Source organism: Lottia gigantea (genome assembly GCF_000327385.1).
Source record: "Lottia gigantea unplaced genomic scaffold LOTGIsca_2, whole genome shotgun sequence".
NCBI lineage: Eukaryota > Metazoa > Mollusca > Gastropoda > Lottiidae > Lottia > Lottia gigantea.
Window position 1 is genome coordinate 936,361 of NW_008708400.1, and position 20,795 is coordinate 957,155.

At 31.6% G+C, this 20,795-nt stretch overlaps 1 protein-coding gene across 1 annotated transcript; it reads left to right on the forward strand.

Moving 5' to 3' along the window:
• Window positions 1–2,340: 2,340 nt before the first annotated feature.
• On the forward strand, window positions 2,341–11,202 carry LOTGIDRAFT_104372 (hypothetical protein; the record flags this gene model as incomplete). The annotated part of the gene is made up of 4 exons (XM_009053170.1): window positions 2,341–2,405; window positions 8,326–8,599; window positions 8,902–9,054; window positions 11,131–11,202. 4 exons carry the CDS (start codon window positions 2,341–2,343, stop codon window positions 11,200–11,202), a joined length of 564 nt encoding a protein of 187 aa, XP_009051418.1.
• Between the last annotated feature and the right edge of the window lie 9,593 nt (window positions 11,203–20,795).

The window sequence follows — 20,795 nt, forward strand, 5'->3', positions numbered from 1 at the left end:
GTGTCAGAATATTTGGTAGAACTCATGCCTCTAGTGGCTTGTTAGATAAGGCTCATTGAAAACTTACATATTAACAGTATACCAGTCTGATTTGGCAAGTTGCAAACACCATGGACGTTACTAGTTCAATATCGTCGAGAACAAACCCTTTTGGGATTGCTAATATTATGGCACCTCCTGGAACTGATGGAAATTATTCTTCAGGATTCGGATACAATTCTTTGAGCACTTCCAGACCTTCTGATAGATTTTTTGATTGGAATCAAAATTCTTCATTTGTTCCTATGCCTGCAATGGAAGGTAAGTGTGTTCGAATTTAGTTTTTATTTGGAGCAACTTAACCAGATAGTTAAGGGATGTGCTTGATTGTCATCTTGAATATGCGCACTATTTGACTGGCTATTTTTTTTGCAATAATTGATTTGAATTTCTAATTATAAATCAATTTCAAAAGTTAATCAGCTTAAAGCAAACTACAAACAGTAATGTCAATTTGTCCACGGATTCATTTAGCCTTTTGGCAATCTTCATTAGCCTATCAAAATGGTACACTCTGGACCTTATGCTTAATCCTTATATCCCAAATTTGAATAAGATTTGACAGGTATTAACCGTCCTGATATTTTTTTAGTTGTGTTTTATGTTAAGTACATACTTTATACCTAAGAAAAAAGACAAGGTTTATTATTCCTGGTCCTAAATTATTGTATCTATTCAGTGTTTTTACTTATTTTGCAATATGATATAAATCTAGCCATATAACCGTGCTTAGTTTTACTGAAATCTTGAAGTCACTACACCTTGGCCTTCATTTAATGATTCCCGCTACATTTTTGTTACATGGACATGACATGCTTATCCTTCCCTCAGCTAATGCAACAGCAACAATATTTGATAAATTAACCACTTAGAGAGCTGATTCGAATTCAATTGCTAATTGAACGCGTTAAAACTGTTATTCAGAATAGATCACCCTGTGAAATGTTAACAGTGGTATGCCTGTGCATGGTGTTTCAAAAAAAAAAAAAAATCCGTCTGGATTTGATATTATAATTAATTCCTCATAGGTTTAAGCTCGGGTAAAATATACATGAACATTTTTAGGAAACCGAATTTACTTCCCAAAAAGCCAGCAACAGAAACGCAATTGAAAGAAGATAAGAAACTGAGGAATAACATTCAGAATAAAATTCATTCATTTCATACCACAGACACTCTCCTTATCAATTAAAAATAATATTTTTCTTTGTGAATATTTTTATTCTTTGGTCTCTGTTATATTCCTTTGAATATTTTTTATAATTAATAGTATGTTTATATTATCTTATACGAAACAGACAATATACAATTTCTGTTTTAAAAGATATCTTTTTCAATTTAATGTTATTTGGCATGTAATGAGAAAGCACAGTAATGTTTTATAAACATATTTTCGAATGAAGTGGAATGGTAACTGCTCAGATAATTGTAGGAATAAACCAAAATTTAAGGGTGATACGGGTAGGGTACAAATAGAAAAAATCACATCTCTTAGATTTTTCAATCAACAAATTAATATTATTACTCATAAAAGAATTAAGTATTTCATGAAAGAATAATGACATTTGCTCAAAAACAGAATTTGGGAGTTAATCTTTTATTTCAGTGTTCGAAATTATATATGCTTTTATTTATTTTTTGGAAATTTGGTTTTTCGGCTGATTTCAACATTCTTATCAATCAATCCTTATATTATAAATTGATATTGCTACTAATCTTTATTTCCCTAAGACTACAATATGAATATTTCAATCTGAACTAGTAACTTGTTACACATTGCCACAAATGTACCAAATTAATATACGCACCATTACGGTATTGAATTTTCAATTTGGAAATTGACGCCCTCTTTTCTTCAAATTTTCAAATAGTCTGTAACTGACATAAATCATCATTTGCATTTTATTTTGCTTGCATGAACTGGGGTCTGGTCACGTATACTAACATGCCATACATGATTAGAAATAGTTCCGCTCAAATTAGGATTATACATGAATTGCCCTTTTTTTATTTCGCTTTCAGTGAATTCAATCATTAATTTTAATTAAGAATATTTAAATGTCTATTTCAGCATGTTTAAGGAATACCAGTACAAGTCGAATGTTCTTTGATACAATACGGTACGACCAAAATACAGAATATAACACGAATTGTCGTGGGTCTGAGGTTAATGACAGTTTAAAAACAGAAAGTGAAGCCACTGCCCAAGGTGTCGGCGACTGTGAAAAACTTCCTAATGCTTGTGAAGGACCTAAGAAACCTTTACATCCCAAGTTAGTGAATGTTGTCGCACATTTAGAAATGAAATCCTTGTGGGATGAATTTAATGAATTGGGAACGGAAATGATCGTTACGAAAGCAGGGAGGTAGGTTGTTGATCCTCTCATTATAGTTTTTCACACCTGACGATGTCGGAATAAAACCGGTGAATATTTCCTATTTTTCTGCTAGAAATATTTTAAATTATTTCCTTTCACTGTTTATATAATAGTAATGATAATGGATTGTCTATGACAATTGACCGAATTTAACGACGATTTCTCTTATCTGTCAGATTGTTACCTGATAATATCAAAGTCGATGTCGCAATGAAACCGGTGACTATTATTAAGTATTTCCTATTTTTCTACTACATATATTTTAAATTATAAGACCGACAACTGTTATCAAGGATTTCCCCTATTTTCTTTCAGAATTTATGTACGAATTTCTATAATTGACTGCTTACGAATTTCCAACATTTGTCGGAAAAGAAGAAATTCGTCTGTCACACGTAATAATGCAACCAATTATAGATTAATTTGGATTTGTCAAAATCTCATTTCATCAAAATTTCGGTATTTGTGTTCTAAACTAAGAATGATGGGATGATTCTAAATCTGTAATTCACAAAGAAATTCATTTCAAAGATAACATTTTTTGAAATTCGAAAAAAATCTTGTTGGTTTTTGATGGCATTATCCTATCTGACTAACACGTAATGACTTTAATAACCTCAAAAACTTTAAACAATTTCAGAAAATACTCTCATTTTATCAAATAAAATAGCAACAAAAGCATTGGTAAAATTCTTGGTGATAAGATCTGTTCTTTGAAATCATTTTATCAAGAAAAGCCAAGAAGAGAAAGTTAAAATATATCCATTTCTTTCGACTGTAAGATTCTTTAAATTAGATATAACAAGAAAGACTGTAGTATTTATGTATGTGTGTTATGGTAGCCCGCAAGGCGACGTTATGTTTGGTTAAGAATTCAAGTTAAGCGTACGTAACATACATATTAACGGTTTTAAAGTGTTTTAACAGGCACTATGTCGTTTTGGGTCAATTTCAATTATTTTTACTATATATTTTATACCGGTAAGAAATTTACAGTTATTCTTATGAAAATAAATGCTGTTCCATTATCCTCTAAAGAATAAATAAATACCGGCATAGAAATGATAATGAGTAAGGGAAAAGAAAATGAAAATGATTTAAGATTGTCACATATTTCAGTTTATCTGCTAGTTGTCACCTCGCCTCTTTATTCTCATCATCATTTACAGTAGCTCGTAAACAATACAACAAAGTAAACAACATCATTTTGGTGAACAGTATGAAAAAATGCAAAACAAATCTGTGGTGTAGTACAATAGCTTCTTTTTGCGTTCTTAATCTTAGTGCTGGATAATTTACGTGGAAATCCTGAAAACATGCATAACATTGTAATGAAAACAATTAACAGTTCCTAGGATTTTCGTAATATCACAGTTTAAAACTCCTTTGCGTAGCCCTTTTGGAGTCTGAGAATGTTCGGTTTTGCAGAACCGTGGTGGAAATATATGATAAAATGCCCCAGTCTACGATAAAATTGGAGAAGTGTTCATACAAGAATGTGAAATGTTGCGCTTAGAAATGAGAGAACAATTGGGATTCGAATCCTAGAGCCCATCTCATGGTGACGTATACTTCGAATACACAACTATTAAGGGAATTTGAGAGGGAATTTGTAAATCTTTTTTGAAACCTCTTGTGTGACCACACGGTTAAAAAAGAAACTATTTTTTGGAAAGAAAAATAGTTATTGTTTTATTATAAATAATTAATTTTTATGATTTTTAAGATAAAAATAAGATCGGAAATACTGCACATTACAGATGAATTTATTTTTATTCAATTTTATTTTTTTCTGATTAATAATCACCGTAGCTCTTTAAACTAACAATAAATTATAACAGGTCTCCTCACTTGGTATTAATATCTTACTTTCACTCCATTACATATGTCATGTTTATACGTACATGTTCATTTCACGCTGTGCACGCGTCACATTTGGTCAGGGGCGAAATTTATTACGCTCTTGAGATGTAATTATCACTTTTGGAGTGAAACGGAATCCCTAGGGTGGGGAAGTCTGTGGGGTCTTCAAGTTTCAGCTATTTGATATTATTGGTTATAAAAATAAGTAATTAGTAGAGAAAATAAACTGAAATGGATGAAATATTTTTCTTGACCTTAAAGTGATAATGTTAAGTATTATAATCAAACGAAAATCCTGCAGTTCGACTTCATTACTTGTTAGTTTATAAAATGTGTTTGTATTAACAAATACTTAAATTAAATAAGAAAAAAAACTCATCAAATATGTATCAATATAAAATAATAATAATAATTATGATAAAAATACTATTAGAACGATTGTATAAAATATAGTGTAATCAACAAATACAAATCTAAAAGATAATCAACATATTCCAATATAAAATACAATAGATATAGAAATATATGATTATTAATATTAATGAATAAATTTATCAACAAAAAGTGATATAACTATAAATAAATAATATAATCAACAAATACCAATATGTATTTATAAAAAAGCATAACCCACGTATACAAATATAAAATAAAATATAATCAGCAAATAATAATAAATAATATATTTATGTTATGTCATATATATACATATTAATAACTAACAAATACTGTAATGTCATATATTGATAAATAATATAATCAACAAATATCAATATGCCTATACTTATATCAATCAATAAGTACAATATAATATAATGATTTCTTATGCAAATATACAATCAACAAATACAATAATGAGATGCAATGAATTACTACTCAAATGTTTGATATAATCAAAAATACAGATATGCAATATAATAAGCAACTACAGAGCAAATGGTACGCCTCTCATATTATTACTAACGGATGCTATTAATTTATTCAGATACGCTTAAAAATGTTCTAGCTGTCACTGCGAGGAATTGACTTGAAATCAAATTGATTCAAAGTGAAAAGGATTATAGTTTCCATACAAACATCCATCCATTGTAATATTTTCTGTATCATATGATTTTTGTCATTCTTTGAGCTGATATTTCAACAGCTAACGAAAAATAGAAATGCTGGGAAATAGGAAACTAAATTATACATGATGATACTAAAAGATGATGTTTGGTTCTTTCTTCTTTAGATCTGTAATTAAGCCACCCCACACGATGTTCTACTATATTAATTAGTTATTAGATACCATATGACGTCATCATTATCATAACAGTGTTAATATCAGTGATATTATCAGGTGATATTTTACAGTGATAGTGTTACCGATAATGTTCTGTCATATTTTACTTTCTAATTATAACATTTTTATCATTCCATTGATCTGCCAGAGATTGAATGTTTTCAGAAATAAAGACTCAACTGTTACGTTCACTTTTGATTTCTCCAACCCTGACTCTCATAACAGTAAGAAATAAACTATTTTCGGTAAATTTCCCAACTTCCGAACATCGAACGCTTTTATACACCATGCATACACTGGTCCAGAGTTTTCAACCGAGGTTTGATGCACTCGATCAGTGATCCTATAAGGGGTAATAGAAAAAGAAAAAGGTTAAAAACCGTGTAATAGTCAAAAAATAAACTAATCTTAAAATAAACAATATAAGATATAGAGACTTAATGTGCAGTTTTTTGCGGATACAATTCTGAAAAATTCAAAATAACAGTAATAAAACATGCAAGTAAATTTGAGCTTCTAATTTTAGAATCTTTCAAACTTCACAATGTAATATTTTTCCTTTTTTCCATTCAAAGCAACATCTAGAAATTCTGATGGTACCAGACCAAGTGCCAATTATCTATGATTATCTAAGATAGAGATATCAATGACAAGTTTAACAAACCAGAACCTCGACTTTAAATCATCTGTAACTTCTATATAATTAATGAGGCTAAATTCTCTTGTCAGACTTGGATCTTACGAAACGTTATTGGAAGTAGCTCTTGCCTCAACGAGTAGGAAAGTTTCTCGTTATAACGATGGTCCGGGATTGTTTCCGGTATATCTGATGGCCTTATTGAGCAAAGCAAAAAGTTTTTTGAATTTTTCTAAATTTTTGGTATAAATGGTATATCGGCCTAAACTTAGTACTGTTACACCTATAGTATATCTTTGCACTGATAAAAATATAATGTTTTGTAAGTTTACATTGAAAGAAACACTTTTCTTTCCAAGGAATTTCAACCAAGTAGTCCAAAAATTTGTAACTGCAAATTATTATTATTTTCATATCTTTTTCAACGCAAAGACAGTAACAGTACTATTTCGAGGCCGCTTTTCCAATTCCCAGAAAAATGGAAAAAATTTTAGAACTGTTTTCTTTGGTTATAAAGTAGCTTCAACCTAGCTTTCATGTTGTCAGGTTGTGGGGCTGACATGAAAAATAATCTTTTTGACAAAACACCGAAACCCCTTGTGCTACAGGTCAAGAACATAAGAGCATTTTATTTCTTGATGCATCAATGATACATACATACACACACATATCTATGATACATATCGGAAATATTAGTGATACACATCTGAAATGTGAAATATGTATTACAAAACTAGACACCTTGCAGAAATAATTAAATACTTTTGTAAGTAATATTCATATTTCCAAATTTGATTACAAAGCATGCACTGAAAAATATATCGCTGACAACTTTCCGTCATAAGAAATTCAAACATAAATGTGTATTTTTCTTTACTCAATGACACCAGAATAATGTTATATCTTATCTGAATTAAAGTACAGTAAACTTAAGGTTTTAATTTTCTTCTCCCCAAATGTCGTGCGTATCTTAAATGATGTAGACAAATTTCAGTTTGAGCGAGATAATCAGTGGAAATCTGGTTGAAAACAGTGATATCAACTCACTTAACTTCCAAATGATATACTTTATTTTGACAGTTTCACCAACTTGATAAACGACCTTGAATTTACACCTATTTACCCCGTCAGCTCGGCCCGTTAATGGGTATCCGAAATCTCTTAACGCTTACTGTGTAAAGGACCTCTTAACCGTGCTTTTGGAGTGCCGGTGCTGATGCACAACGGCAGTCTCAATCTTTCGAGTAGGATTCAAGAATGGTTTTGGAGACATTAAAACGACGTACAAGAATTTGGAAGTTCAAAAGTATTTGAAATTGGCAAATATTCTGAGCAACATCCCTCAGTCACACGCTTCACAAAGTCTTCCATCTCGACAAAGTTTAAAATTAGACCATAATATATCGTCAAGCCAAAATGGTTTTTATGTGATAGTAACGTAACCACATGGGACGGTTACTTGCAAACCAAAGATTTGAGTGTCTGCAATAAACGCCTGTTATTTTCCAATCCCTAAACCATTTAATGCATTGCTATTCATCATGTGCCAAGTTCAAATATAATTTATCAAAACAATAGAAATAGATCAACTAATTTGAAATAATAATATTGTTGCAACCATATCTTAAAATAACATTATGAGGTGTTGTAAAATATTATTATATTTTATTCAAATGACATCACTATCCTGTTATTTTAACATAAATGACGGTCATAATCAGAGTTTTTCGCTATAATACATTTTTAAAACACACGTGAACACCAAGATACTTTGCTGGGCAAAATTTGTATTACATTTCATCAAAATTTAACAAAACATGGCGTTGACAATGGACTCTTTGACAATACAGTTTACCACCAAGATTCAGTATATGTTGAGCACCATTAAAGAAACTTTTTCACTGTGCTCTCTAATCAATCTTATCAATTTAAATTGTATTAGGGTAATATTGTAATAATGTAATATTGTAATAATAGGGTATTCGAACGAATTAAATAACGAAATTTGTTTCATTTAGGCATTTAGTAGAGGTAGAGTAGAGGTAAATGTAAGACATTTAACAAGTTTCAGATTCTCTTAGTAAACCTAATAGCCAATAGTTTCAAAGGTATTATTTTGTTTTCAGACGAATGTTTCCAGCATTTCAAGTACGAGTAACAGGAATGGATCCCCATGCTGATTACATGGTCATGATGGATTTTGTGGCATCAGATGATAAACGATATCGCTATTCCTTCCATAGCTCTAGTTGGGTGGTGGCTGGGAAAGCAGATACTCAGATGCCGGGAAGAATCCACATGCATCCAGATTCTCCTGCTAAAGGATCACAGTGGATGAAGCAGATTATATCATTCGATAAATTAAAATTAACTAATAATTTATTGGACGACAATGGACATGTAAGTAGTAAAATTCTTCGTTAAAATGTTTTTGTAAACTGGCTATAGAGGTTACAGACAGCCCAGTCGAACACTGTCCTGCATATTCATCTCACATGCATATTACATAATTTCATCATCAGAACATTTGGGGCAAGAAAGTTGTAGGATTGTGACAAAAATAGATGTGCACTACTTTGGATTCGTTTCTGGAGATAGTGGGTACTAAAAAATAATGCTAACGTTTGCTATTTCAAAGCAAAAATACGGTGATTTTTATCCGAATTCTTCATGATTAAGATTTTTTATATTTTTCTTTACAGATTATTTTGAATTCCATGCACTCGTATCAGCCTCGTTTCCATGTTGTATATAATCCTCCAAAATCAGAAGACGTGTCAGAGATGGAAGTCTTTAAGCATTTTATTTTTCCTGAAACCAAATTTACTGCAGTCACAGCTTATCAAAATCATAGGGTAAGCACTAGATTTTATACTGGTAATTTCTGATTTAAAAATATGAAGTGGTCAAACCCATCATTCGAATACCAAACCACGAGCGTTCTGTAGATCGACCTGTTTAAATTGATATTGACCCGGCAAATCATAATTATTGATATGTCTACATAATTAAATAATAAATACCGATCTGTCCAAATGATTTAATGATTGATATCAATCATCTGTCCAAAGCATGTAATATTTGATATCGACCTGTCTCGATTTTGTAATAATTAATATCAATTTGTCTAAATTATGTAATCTTTGTTTGGATCATGTATCTACTGATATCGACCTGGTAAATCATTATATACTAATTGATATCGACCTGTTTAATCATAATATAATAATTGATATCGACCTGTGTAAATCATAATAAAATAATTGATATCGACCTGTGTATATCATATTGTAATAATTGATATCGATCTGTATAAATCATTATATTATAATTGATATCTCCCCTGTAAATCATTATAAAATTACTGATATCGACCTTTGTAAATCACAATATAATAATTGATATCGACCTTTGTAAATCATTACATAATAATTGATATCGACCTGTTTAAATCATAATGTATATCGATGAAGGAATTGAATAAATACATGTATAAGAGTTTCTGATGATTATGTTTCGAAATCATACAAAATTGAAGCATTAAATCGAAAAATGAAAAATGTCAGAAATTTTATTTTGAATAAAAAAGCAAAATATTCGAAGATTGTTTATTCATTCATATAGAAATGTTATGGATAAAATAATTATTTTATCTGCACTATTTACAAACTGTGCATTCTGCAAGTAGAAGTTTTATAAAATGGTTTAGAAAATAAAATGATATCTGTTTAAGTGTACTGTATAACATGTAATATGATATTGCTATATCTGTAATGTTTTAATATACAGTTACGATATCCCTGCGATGATATATAGACAAATCTAAACTTTACAAACCAGGCTCATGTTCATAAGCACGTTCATCAACTTATTTTTTTTCTCTTCTCATTCATCATTCGACGGTAAATTGACGTTTATCTGACCGCATGTGGTTTTCTAAATAAATGTAATCATAAAAGTGTTATATAAACCGCGTTATTGTAAATTTTATCAAATTTAATTCATAAAAACTTACTAGGGTCTTTTAACCCTTCTGCCATTACAATCCGATTTTAAAGACAGAATATTATGATTACTGCTTCAGACTTTTGATAAAAATAAAAGTGAAGAATGATGTCTGCATTTTTATAGTAGATTATGCAAGATATTATAAATCTTAAAATTTTATTGAAGGCAGTATTGTGGTAGTTCCATGGAGGAACCAGAATTTCAAACCTCCATGAAAGATACGCTAGAGCTCTGCAACATATCGCGGTAATGAATGACGATTTTTTTACTGGAACTATGTCAATATTGTCAAGTGATCACTTGCTTTTGATAATTTTAATATTAGAGGCTGGTCGTGCATGACTTCAAGTGTTTGTAAACAAATTCAATGAAAACAAAAGCTTCGTAAGATCCAAAATGATAATAAAATGTATAAGTGGATAACCAATAGTTACAATATATAGCATTAAATGCATATGTAAGTGTTAGATTTATCTCCCGAAGTCTATAAATTTAAGGACTATATTTAGGTCGTATATTATATTACTATCACTTGGCAAATTACTGCTAAATACCGAAAGTAAAGAGTGTCGCGCAAGAAGACACAATGGAATTCACTATTCATTACGGAGTCAACTTCAGCTTTACTGAAACTGCCGAGGATTGCCGAATGCTAGAACTTGTATAACTATTAATTTACGCCTACATTTAAGTCCATAATTTAAGAAAACCGCAATATGAGCCAGGATATCTAAAATATTCGTATCTGAAAGTATACATCGACCCCATTACGTAGAACCAAATAGATAATAGGCTTATATTTTGCCTAGAAATCTGGAAAAGTCCACCTTCCAAGGTACCTTCTTCAAAATGTTCAAGAAAAGTCCATATTTGCATTATCTGTAATGTAACGATGTAACGATGTACTTTTACATCTTTTACAGATAACACAGTTAAAGATAGCCAGTAATCCATTTGCTAAAGGTTTCAGAGATTGTGATCCCAATGATTGGTAAGTATGTTTTTTTGACAGTGTATACCATTGAAATATATCTCACCTGATCTGTTTATAGTGCTAAGCCGATTGAACTCTTGAAAAAGTTAAAGATTAGCTCATTTTGCGAAGTAGCTTACGAATTATTCTGAAGAAATTAAGATTACTAATATTCTGTACGTCTGGTTTCAGTATGGCTGAAGTATTAACTCAGATGCAACAATATCCTGGTAAATCTAGACAACCAAACCCAGTCCATGTCCTTAAAGAAAGGAAAAGAAAGAGAACCGACGACACAGGTACAATACATAATTTTTTTTAAACTCTTGATTTATCTTGATGACTGTTCGGTAGATGAGATTGCACATTAATGCTTTCAATACACACTAGACCCAAATAAGATTCATTCCATTTACTTGCAAGGCTATAGCCTCTATTTCAAAGCACCAGAAGAAGGTGAAAATGGGTTATATTTTTTAGCACTGTTTCTGGTAGCAGTACTTGCCTTGGTCTGTTATCTCTAACCCATTAATACAGTTGGACGAAAACACAAAGCCATTTCAGAATTATAAGTGTGTTTATTCTATATTTTCAGATACCTCAGCGCCTGACATCAGTAAGCCATGTCTTGTTTCACCAGTTATATCAGCGGGCTTTACTGGTGGTTTTAATACAACTCATCCTACTCAGATATACTCAGGCTGTTACTCATATCCTCCTTATCAAATAGAGAACTATTTTACCTCGCGGAAGGACAGATCAACACCTTACAACCCTCATATGGACTATCCTTCATATAGTGTATTCTAGTGCTACATAAATTCAAAATGGCCGACTGTGATTTGACTGTGGACTCCATGAACATGTTTAAAGACACACTTTTTGCCTACAGTTTCTGCTGATAGTTTTACAGACTACAAAAATGCCTTAGCCTTATGCCAAGTGCCTCAATATGTGTCGGTTAAACACACTCGATGTCATGGCTGCATCAAATGGTCTGGAACCTGTGTCGTTTGCTAAACCCTTCATAGCAAGCCCGTAGCTGGCCTTGAATGTTTGAAGGGGCAAGTAGTATATCCGAAGGGCCAATAGTGCATGATGTCTAGTTTCATTAAAGGAATTGATCGGTTGTCAGATTTTTTCACGGGGGTGGGGTGGGGGGAGGGGGGGAGGCAATCCATTTTTTTCGAAGGAGGGGCATTGCCCTCTCGCCCCCAGTAGCTACGGGCCTGCTTCATAGTGATTATGAATTATGTCAACCATCTAAAAGACCTTCTTGTCACTTGGTGATCTAGGGTAAAACTTCTTTTCTCTGTCTAGGTTAACCAGACTTGCGTCCAAGATGTTTATATTTTTCATTGTTTATTTTGTTGTATTATAAAGATGTAAATAGTTTATTTAATGATTTAATTTTTTAAGAGAAAAAAATATATTAATTATGTCTATTGTTTAGAAATGCTGTGAAAAATCATAATCTACTCTAATAGTAAACTCCTCATTAAAGTTCATTAAAAGTAACACAAAATTAAAATTCTGCAGTATCCTTTTGATCGATCTAAATTTGGCATTTCGGTCAACGCACTGTGATGTTGCATTCTTCAAAAACATACCCACATCATTGCTTTGGCTTTAGGTCGCAACATCTTGGGTCAAAAAGTCAGAGAGGCAATTTCCACATGCATCAAGAGATACAATTTTACTTACTAAAGAGTACATATTTAGAAAATATTGTTGTGTACATGAAAGAAAGATAATTGAAAACTCTTGTTTATTCAGAATTACGCCAGAATTATCCGATTTATTGTTGCTTTGCTGATCTCAAATAAATAGTTAACAAAACAAAGTCTTGGTTCTACTTTTTAAGACCCTGGATTTTTAAGATTTTAGTCCCGGGGTCTTCTCGGTGTCAGGATACAAATCCAAAAGGTGAAACTATACATAAGATTGGGCAAGTTTAAGGAATTTGGCGAAGGGGAAATTTTGGCACTGTGGTAACTATTAGTGAAGAAAAGTATTTCAAATATGAAACAGGTGTTTGACCAATCGTACCTTAGTTTCAGAGACAGGTTTTTTTTAACTTATCCTATACATCTCTATCAATCTTAAATACACCTATATCTATCTTAAATACACCCCTCTCTATCTTAAATACACCTCTCTCTATCTTAAAGACACCTCTATCCATCTTAAATACACCTCTATCTATCTTCCATAAACCCCATTTATCTTATTTAAATACACCTCTATCTATCTTAAAGACATCTCTATCCATCCTAAATACACCTCTATCTATCTCCCATACACCCCATTTATCTTATTTAAATACACCTCTATCTATCTTCAATGAAGCCCTATCTATCTATTTATCTATCTATTTATCTATTTATCTATCTATCTATCTATCTATCTATCTATCTATCTATCTATCTATCTATCTATCTATCTATCTATCTATCTATCTATCTATCTATCTATCCATCTATCTATCTATCTATCTATCTATCTATCTATCTATCTATCTATCTATCTATCTATCTATCTATCTCAAAACATACTTATCTCAAATACATCTCTTTCAATCTTAAATACACCTATATCTATCTTAAATACACCTCTATCTATCTTGAATATACCACTAACACTATCTCTCTTAGATACACCCCCATCTACCTTAAATACACCTCTTTCTATCTGCAATACACCTCTATCTATCTTAAATACACCTCTATCTATCTTGAATAAAGCCCCCTCTATCTTAAATACACTTATATTTATCTCCAATACACTTCTATATATCCTAAATACACCCTTATCTACCTACAATACACCCCTATCTTAAATACATCTCTATCTACCTTAAATACACCTCTTTCTAGCTCCAATATACCTCTATCCATTTAAATACATCCCTAGATACCTTAAATACATCTCTATCTATCTCCAATACACCTATATCTATCTCCAATACACCCCTATCTATCTCAAATACACCCATATCAATCTCAAATACACCTATATCTATCTTATATAATACCTCTTTTTATGTCCAATACACCCCTGTCTAATTCAAATTAACCTATATCAATCTCAAGTACACCTATGTCTACCTCTTTCTATGTCCAATACACCCCTATCTATCTCAAATACACCTATATCAATCTCAAATACACCTATATCTACCTCTTTCTATGTCTAATATCCCCCTATCTATCTCAAATTAACCTATATCAATCTAAAATACACCTATATCTACCTCTCTCTATGTCCAATACACCTCTATCTATCTCAAATACACCTATATCAATCTCAAATACACCTATATCTACCTCATACTATGTCAAATACTCCCCTATCTATCTCCAATTAACCTATATCAATCTCAAATACACCTACATCTACCTCTTTCTATGTCGAATACACCCCTATCTATCTCAAATTAACCTATATCAATCTCAAATACACCTATATATCTACCTCGTTCTATGTCGAATACACCCCTATCTATCTCAAATTAACCTATATCAATCTCAAATACACCCATATCTACCTCTTTCTATGTCGAATACACCCCTATCTATCTCAAATACACCTATATCAATCTCAAAATACATCTATATCTACCTCATTCTATGTCAAATACTCCCGTATCTATCTCCAATTAACCTATATCAATCTGAAATACATCTATATCTACCTCTCTCTATGTCCAATACACCTCTATCTATCTCAAATTAACCTATATCAATCTCAAATACACCTATATCTACCTCGTTCTATGTAGAATACACCCCTATCTATCTCAAATTAACCTATATCAATCTCAAATACACCCATATCTACCTCTTTCTATGTCGAATACACCCCTATCTATCTCAAATACACCTATATCAATCTCAAAATACATCTATATCTACCTCATTCTATGTCAAATACTCCCCTATCTATCTCCAATTAACCTATATCAATCTGAAATACATCTATATCTACCTCTTTCTATGTCCAATACACCCCTATCTATCTCAAATTAACCTTTGTCTATCTTAAATACACATACATCTACCTTAAATACGACTCTATCTATCTAACATCTATCTTAATTCTATCACCCTTTCTGTCTCTTTTGATCACGATTTTGAGTTCGGAAGCATATTGTAAGCGTGACATTGAGTGTGTTAATTGATTAAGGTGTAACTTTCAATTTCTCTACAGAGGTGTAAATATACTCTTTACATAAACAAATCGCCATTTTGATCGTTTCCTGATTATCTCCCTTCTACATTTTATACATGTGATGTCGATACGCTTTGCCCAAACGACGTATCAAAATATACCACTCAAAAGATACGTTTGAAATGTAAATGAAATAAAATGAATGTAGTTTTACGCCCTACTTTTCTGCATCAAATTATGGGCTAATGAAGAAGGGCAACCCCATGCAGTGTAAAATGAGGAAAATTTGGCCAGGACAGCGAAATAAGCCTACTTTTTTTTATTTCCAACTGTAGAGGTAGCTTTACCGTGTACAGCCTTAATCACGCGGGGCCTTGGTTTATTGTCCTATCGTTGTTTCCATTTCAGACTGCAGCACTGACAGCGGGGCGTTTGAAATGTAGGATTTGTCTTTATTATTATAGATAGATTCTGAACAACAGTACCGAATTTTTGAATTTCTGATAAGTTTTGCATTGTTTGTCCAATAATTGTATCCTACATCAAAGGATCTAAAGATAAGATGATATAATTTCAAAGAAATCATGTTTTGTGTTGCAAAAAATTCTCAAAGACATAATGACTGTCACATGTTTTACGCGTATGGTAATGTATTTCAAACATACCTTCATATATGAGGTCCATTGTATATTGATGCATTTTTAAGGTAATACCAGTACGTCTTAAAACCCTTATATGAAACATGTTTGAGTATTTCGAATTAATTGAGAAATGTATATGCCTTAGTGGACGATTGAGAATCATTATACAAAATTATTCGATACAAGGAAATATACAATAGCAATATCAATACCATTCATACAATGAATTTCTCGAATACAACGCAATATACACTATACACAATGCATACAATCTCTAACGGGGCCGAAAAATGTAAAACTCATATTTCGAACTACAGTATCGCGTAGCCCGATAAATCTGACCCTACACAGTTTCTTCAACATGATATTCAGATGAGAATAAAACTAGGTTTCCTGAAAATCACGTCGGATTAAATTAGTAGGGCCCGTTTTGACGAGTTAGATATCGCGGCGATCTATTTCATATACATTTTCTGACCATTGTCATTTCAAGGTTCATACTTCTGTTAATCTCTTTATTATAGAAACACCAATATGTCTGTCAATACTTCCTGTCAACTTGCTATAAATTATCTCCCTTTATTCTATCAGACGATACTTTTAACATCTGCTGAAACAGTTTATGTATACATTCTAAAATAGCATACAAACTAGAAAGAAAATATTTGTCGAGCTGTCAGGTTACGAGGGGGAGAAGATGTTATAAATCTCCAATCCTCATCTATCATCCTTGTACACATAAGTCTTCGTACATATAAAATATACTTTTCGGAAACGAACTATAGTTACTGGAATTGCCCTTTCGACAACGAATCATTTGGTGTGTAACGATCCGAAGCCTTTAATCCTATAAACGTAAATATTATAACTTGATATTTTATGATAAAATTCACTCAAAACGCGACGTGAGAAACAAATTGTTAACAGGAAGCAGCCATTTTGAATATTTCCCGCCAAATTTCTGAAACAGACGATAAAACAAGTAAACTATTTCATGGGTTGCTGATATTAAATTTGCCGTTTGAAATGTTTTTCAAATTAAACTTGTTTTCTAATGTAAGTTTTTGTGAGATGTTGTGAAGTTATTCCTACCTCCGTCGTTTTACACCAAAATATCACAGATTTGATTTCAGAGAAACATCTTTGGCATTTTTTTAATATCTGGGATGGGAATGTTTTGAATGGTACAAATATGAAAGTTTGACATAGGTATATGAATAGTATATCCTAAGATGGTGTACATCTATAAAATAGCATTTATCCCTTCTTCTTAATACATTTAATTATTTATACGCATAGTACCTGGAGAAAGTATTAATCATACAAGGTGCATATTTTAACACGTGCAATCATTGTTACTATTTGGCACCGACATACACCATATATCAATCGTCGTATATCTTGTTATTTCTACTGTTCAACTCGCTAAATCTATTAGTTTACCCGAATCATCTAAATCTACTTTGACGTTAATGTGCGTTTTAAGGAGCAATAATAGTTAACAAGTCAATTTTATAGGCCGTTTCGCTCAATTTCATTTTATGTCACAATCAGTTTGATATATGTCTCAATCTGAAGTACATTGCTTACTATTTAGACCAATTCCCTTGGGATAAGTGACTTTACAATTCCCAGGAATTTTACTCTTTGCCATTAGAATATAAGAATCTATTTGATTAAAAATGTTCAAAATTCCTTAGCAGTCTTTGATCAGTCTTCTACCAACCAAACAAATGTCCTTACATATTTTATGTTAAAAGTAGATGAAAACGTCAATTATTTTTCTATATTTTTGGAAACGATTGTTTGTTATATATCTTATTTACATAATGAGACTTGACTTGGGTATAAGACAAAAATTAACAAGAGTTTTTCATTTGAAACGTGCTAAGATAAAACTTTATAAACAAAAAAAACGTCACCAGTAGGCTAACTTTCTGAATTTTGACCAAAGAGAAAAAAACATTTTTTAGGGTTACTTTCATTTTGCAAATGATATTATCAATTCTTACTCTGTAATGTTTTGAAAATTGTAGAATTTTCCTTTTGTTTAATATCCAAAAACTTTTTTATAGGCCTACCCTTAAAAGAAAGAGCCAGAAATGCCTGAAAGACCTGGCTTGATGTTTATTTTGACCTTGCAAATTGTATTATCAGTCACTGATGTTTCTTTTCATGGTTAATTACGTTTACAATGACATCATGGAGTGATAATGTACAGTTATGACGTAATTCAATGATGTGACTTGACGTAGGTCGTGATAGAATTTATGTTGATGTAATGACGTCACAGATCAGTGCCGACATATTTGAAGACTTGATTGTGATAAATATGTCACTCGACTGGCACCGGAATTGGTAAATGCTTAAACAATGGTTTATCTGTATCATCTTCATTGTTTTTTTCTTTTTAGGAAAAATACGTTTTCAAAATTCTAAAAAATCAAGAAAAATTGCCATCATAAAATCGTGCAGGTCCTTGTTAATACTTTTTTTTCTTGTATGTTTCTCATAATATGTATTCAAAAGTTCAAAACATCTAACAATATTTTCTGACCCGATTTTCTTCAATCAGATTATACTTTTCCAATCTTTATTTGTTATGTATTATTTCTGCTCATGCACTTGGCTATTTTTCTCCTAAATTTCTTCTAAATCAATCAGTCATATTTTTTTTAACTATGTTCTACTTTTTCTAAGTTCATTTTTTTCATTTCTTTTAATTCATTTGGTTATTTTTCTGAATTAAAGCATCGGGCAATAATTTCTATTTTCTAAATGCATACTTCTCAGTCAATCAGTCATTGATCACTTCTGGTCAAAGGCAATATACTGTTCCCCAGTCGCCAGGTCCTTTTCTTTTTACAAAAAGGAAACGAACAAAACATTCATGGCTTCAATATATTCGAATTCCCCCCCAACGCCCCCCCCCTCCCCACTCTTTACAGTACCAAGTCCAAGCCCCTACGCTATGGGTTATGAAAATCATAAAGGAAGCGCTTTATCATAAGTCTGTCAACAAATCACATTGAGAACATGAAGGTCTCGTGATTCCTGTGCTCAGGCTTCAAAATACAGTCATAAAATATTTTCAAAGAGTTTTTATGTTGAAGAAATTCGTAGAACATCTCCATCGATCATTTGTAACCGAACTTTCACAGAATTAATGTCAAAGAGGAAATTTTGTGAGGTGCTAATGTGTTTACCGTTGTTGATATTTCTCACTCATAAAAATTTCCTGTTTTCCTTTATGAATTTTACAGTTGGCTGAACGAGTTAAATGGTAGATATAAATTAAAGAGAAATGTAGTTTGTAAATATTCAATGTATGTTAAACTGTTTTTTCTACAAATATATGTAAATTTGAAATGATATTTTATATTCCTTTTGACCAGAAATGGTGTAAAATGTTGCAAATAAACATATCATTATTATTATTATATATAAGCCTTTTCCATTCTGGAAAATTCTGGTTTTCTAATCATAGAGCCATGTCAAATTATATTTCATAAGTAAAAATTAAAAAATGAACCCCAAAATAAATTTTAATATTTGATAAATAAATGTATCCACTATTATTAACATATAGATTCCTAACTTCATATAAAATCATTTCAAAATACTTCATGTAAATTTTTCAGAATAACATAATAGGATGTTAAACAAATTAGACATTGTTTATGATGATATTCTTTTCATATTGTTAAGAATTGTTGACTTTCAATTTACTATTAATTTCAATCGTAAGCATTTAATTGTATTATACGAGGTGAGTCGAACAACCCAAAAGAAGCATGTGGTCACAGAGGCTTAGTTGGGGAAATAAAACAAACATCGAACCGTTCAAAAATACCAGGGATTATTTGATGATAAATATTGGTAATTTACCAAATTCTAGTTGGAACTCTGGCATAGATTCCAAGCGAGAATGCATTTGATGTCCATCGATTCGCTTTAAGTCTAATGAATGTGGAATTTTCTAAAACCTCTTCTATAGCTCAGTTACTTCCGCATGCAAAAAGTCACGTTCTGTCTTATGGAGTGAGAAGAAATGATAAAATTGTGAACTTGTTAAGCAAACTGAAACTGATTGGTTCTGATAAAATTTGGTGGTGTTAGGAGATAAGTTAAAATAGACATAAACACACTGTGGTCTACACCGCGATAACATCAAAATTTAACGGGGGAGCCCTAATTTGATGAAGATTAATAGGAAAAATTCCAAACTAACTGACACACGCGAACAAACTTTTAACTTATCTTCGTTTCGCATCTTTAATGATCCTTTCTTTGTAATTGCCGGTTGTCACAAATTTTGGAGCAGGTCAATAAAGTTCTCGAGTCCATCTAACCTCAGCTAGAGTATTTGAAATCCTTTTTTATATCAAGCGATACTGTGTCTATATACGTGTGTTCAAAGTTTTCTGCAAAATCATTGGGCTGGTATATGCCTGAAGGTGTATACAGTTTTTAAATCAAACTAATGATTATTGAAGAATTTTTAAATCCAAATTGCAATTTCACGAATTTAAACGCAACGTTTAACTAAGTTAGTTGAGAAAATATGGAAATGATACATACTAAGAATATTTATGAAAGATGAACACAAATTTATGAAGAAAGTCAAGTCTTGAGAGTTTAAACCAACCAACTTCACTGTAAGTTACAAGCTGTTAAATCTATCAATATGAACATGTGCTCACATTAGGCTTTGAATTTAGCCAAATCAGTGCGGAATGACCGAAACCTAATCTGAACGGCATTCTGTTTCTCCTGTCGGTGTTGAGAGACTTGTAGTTGAAAG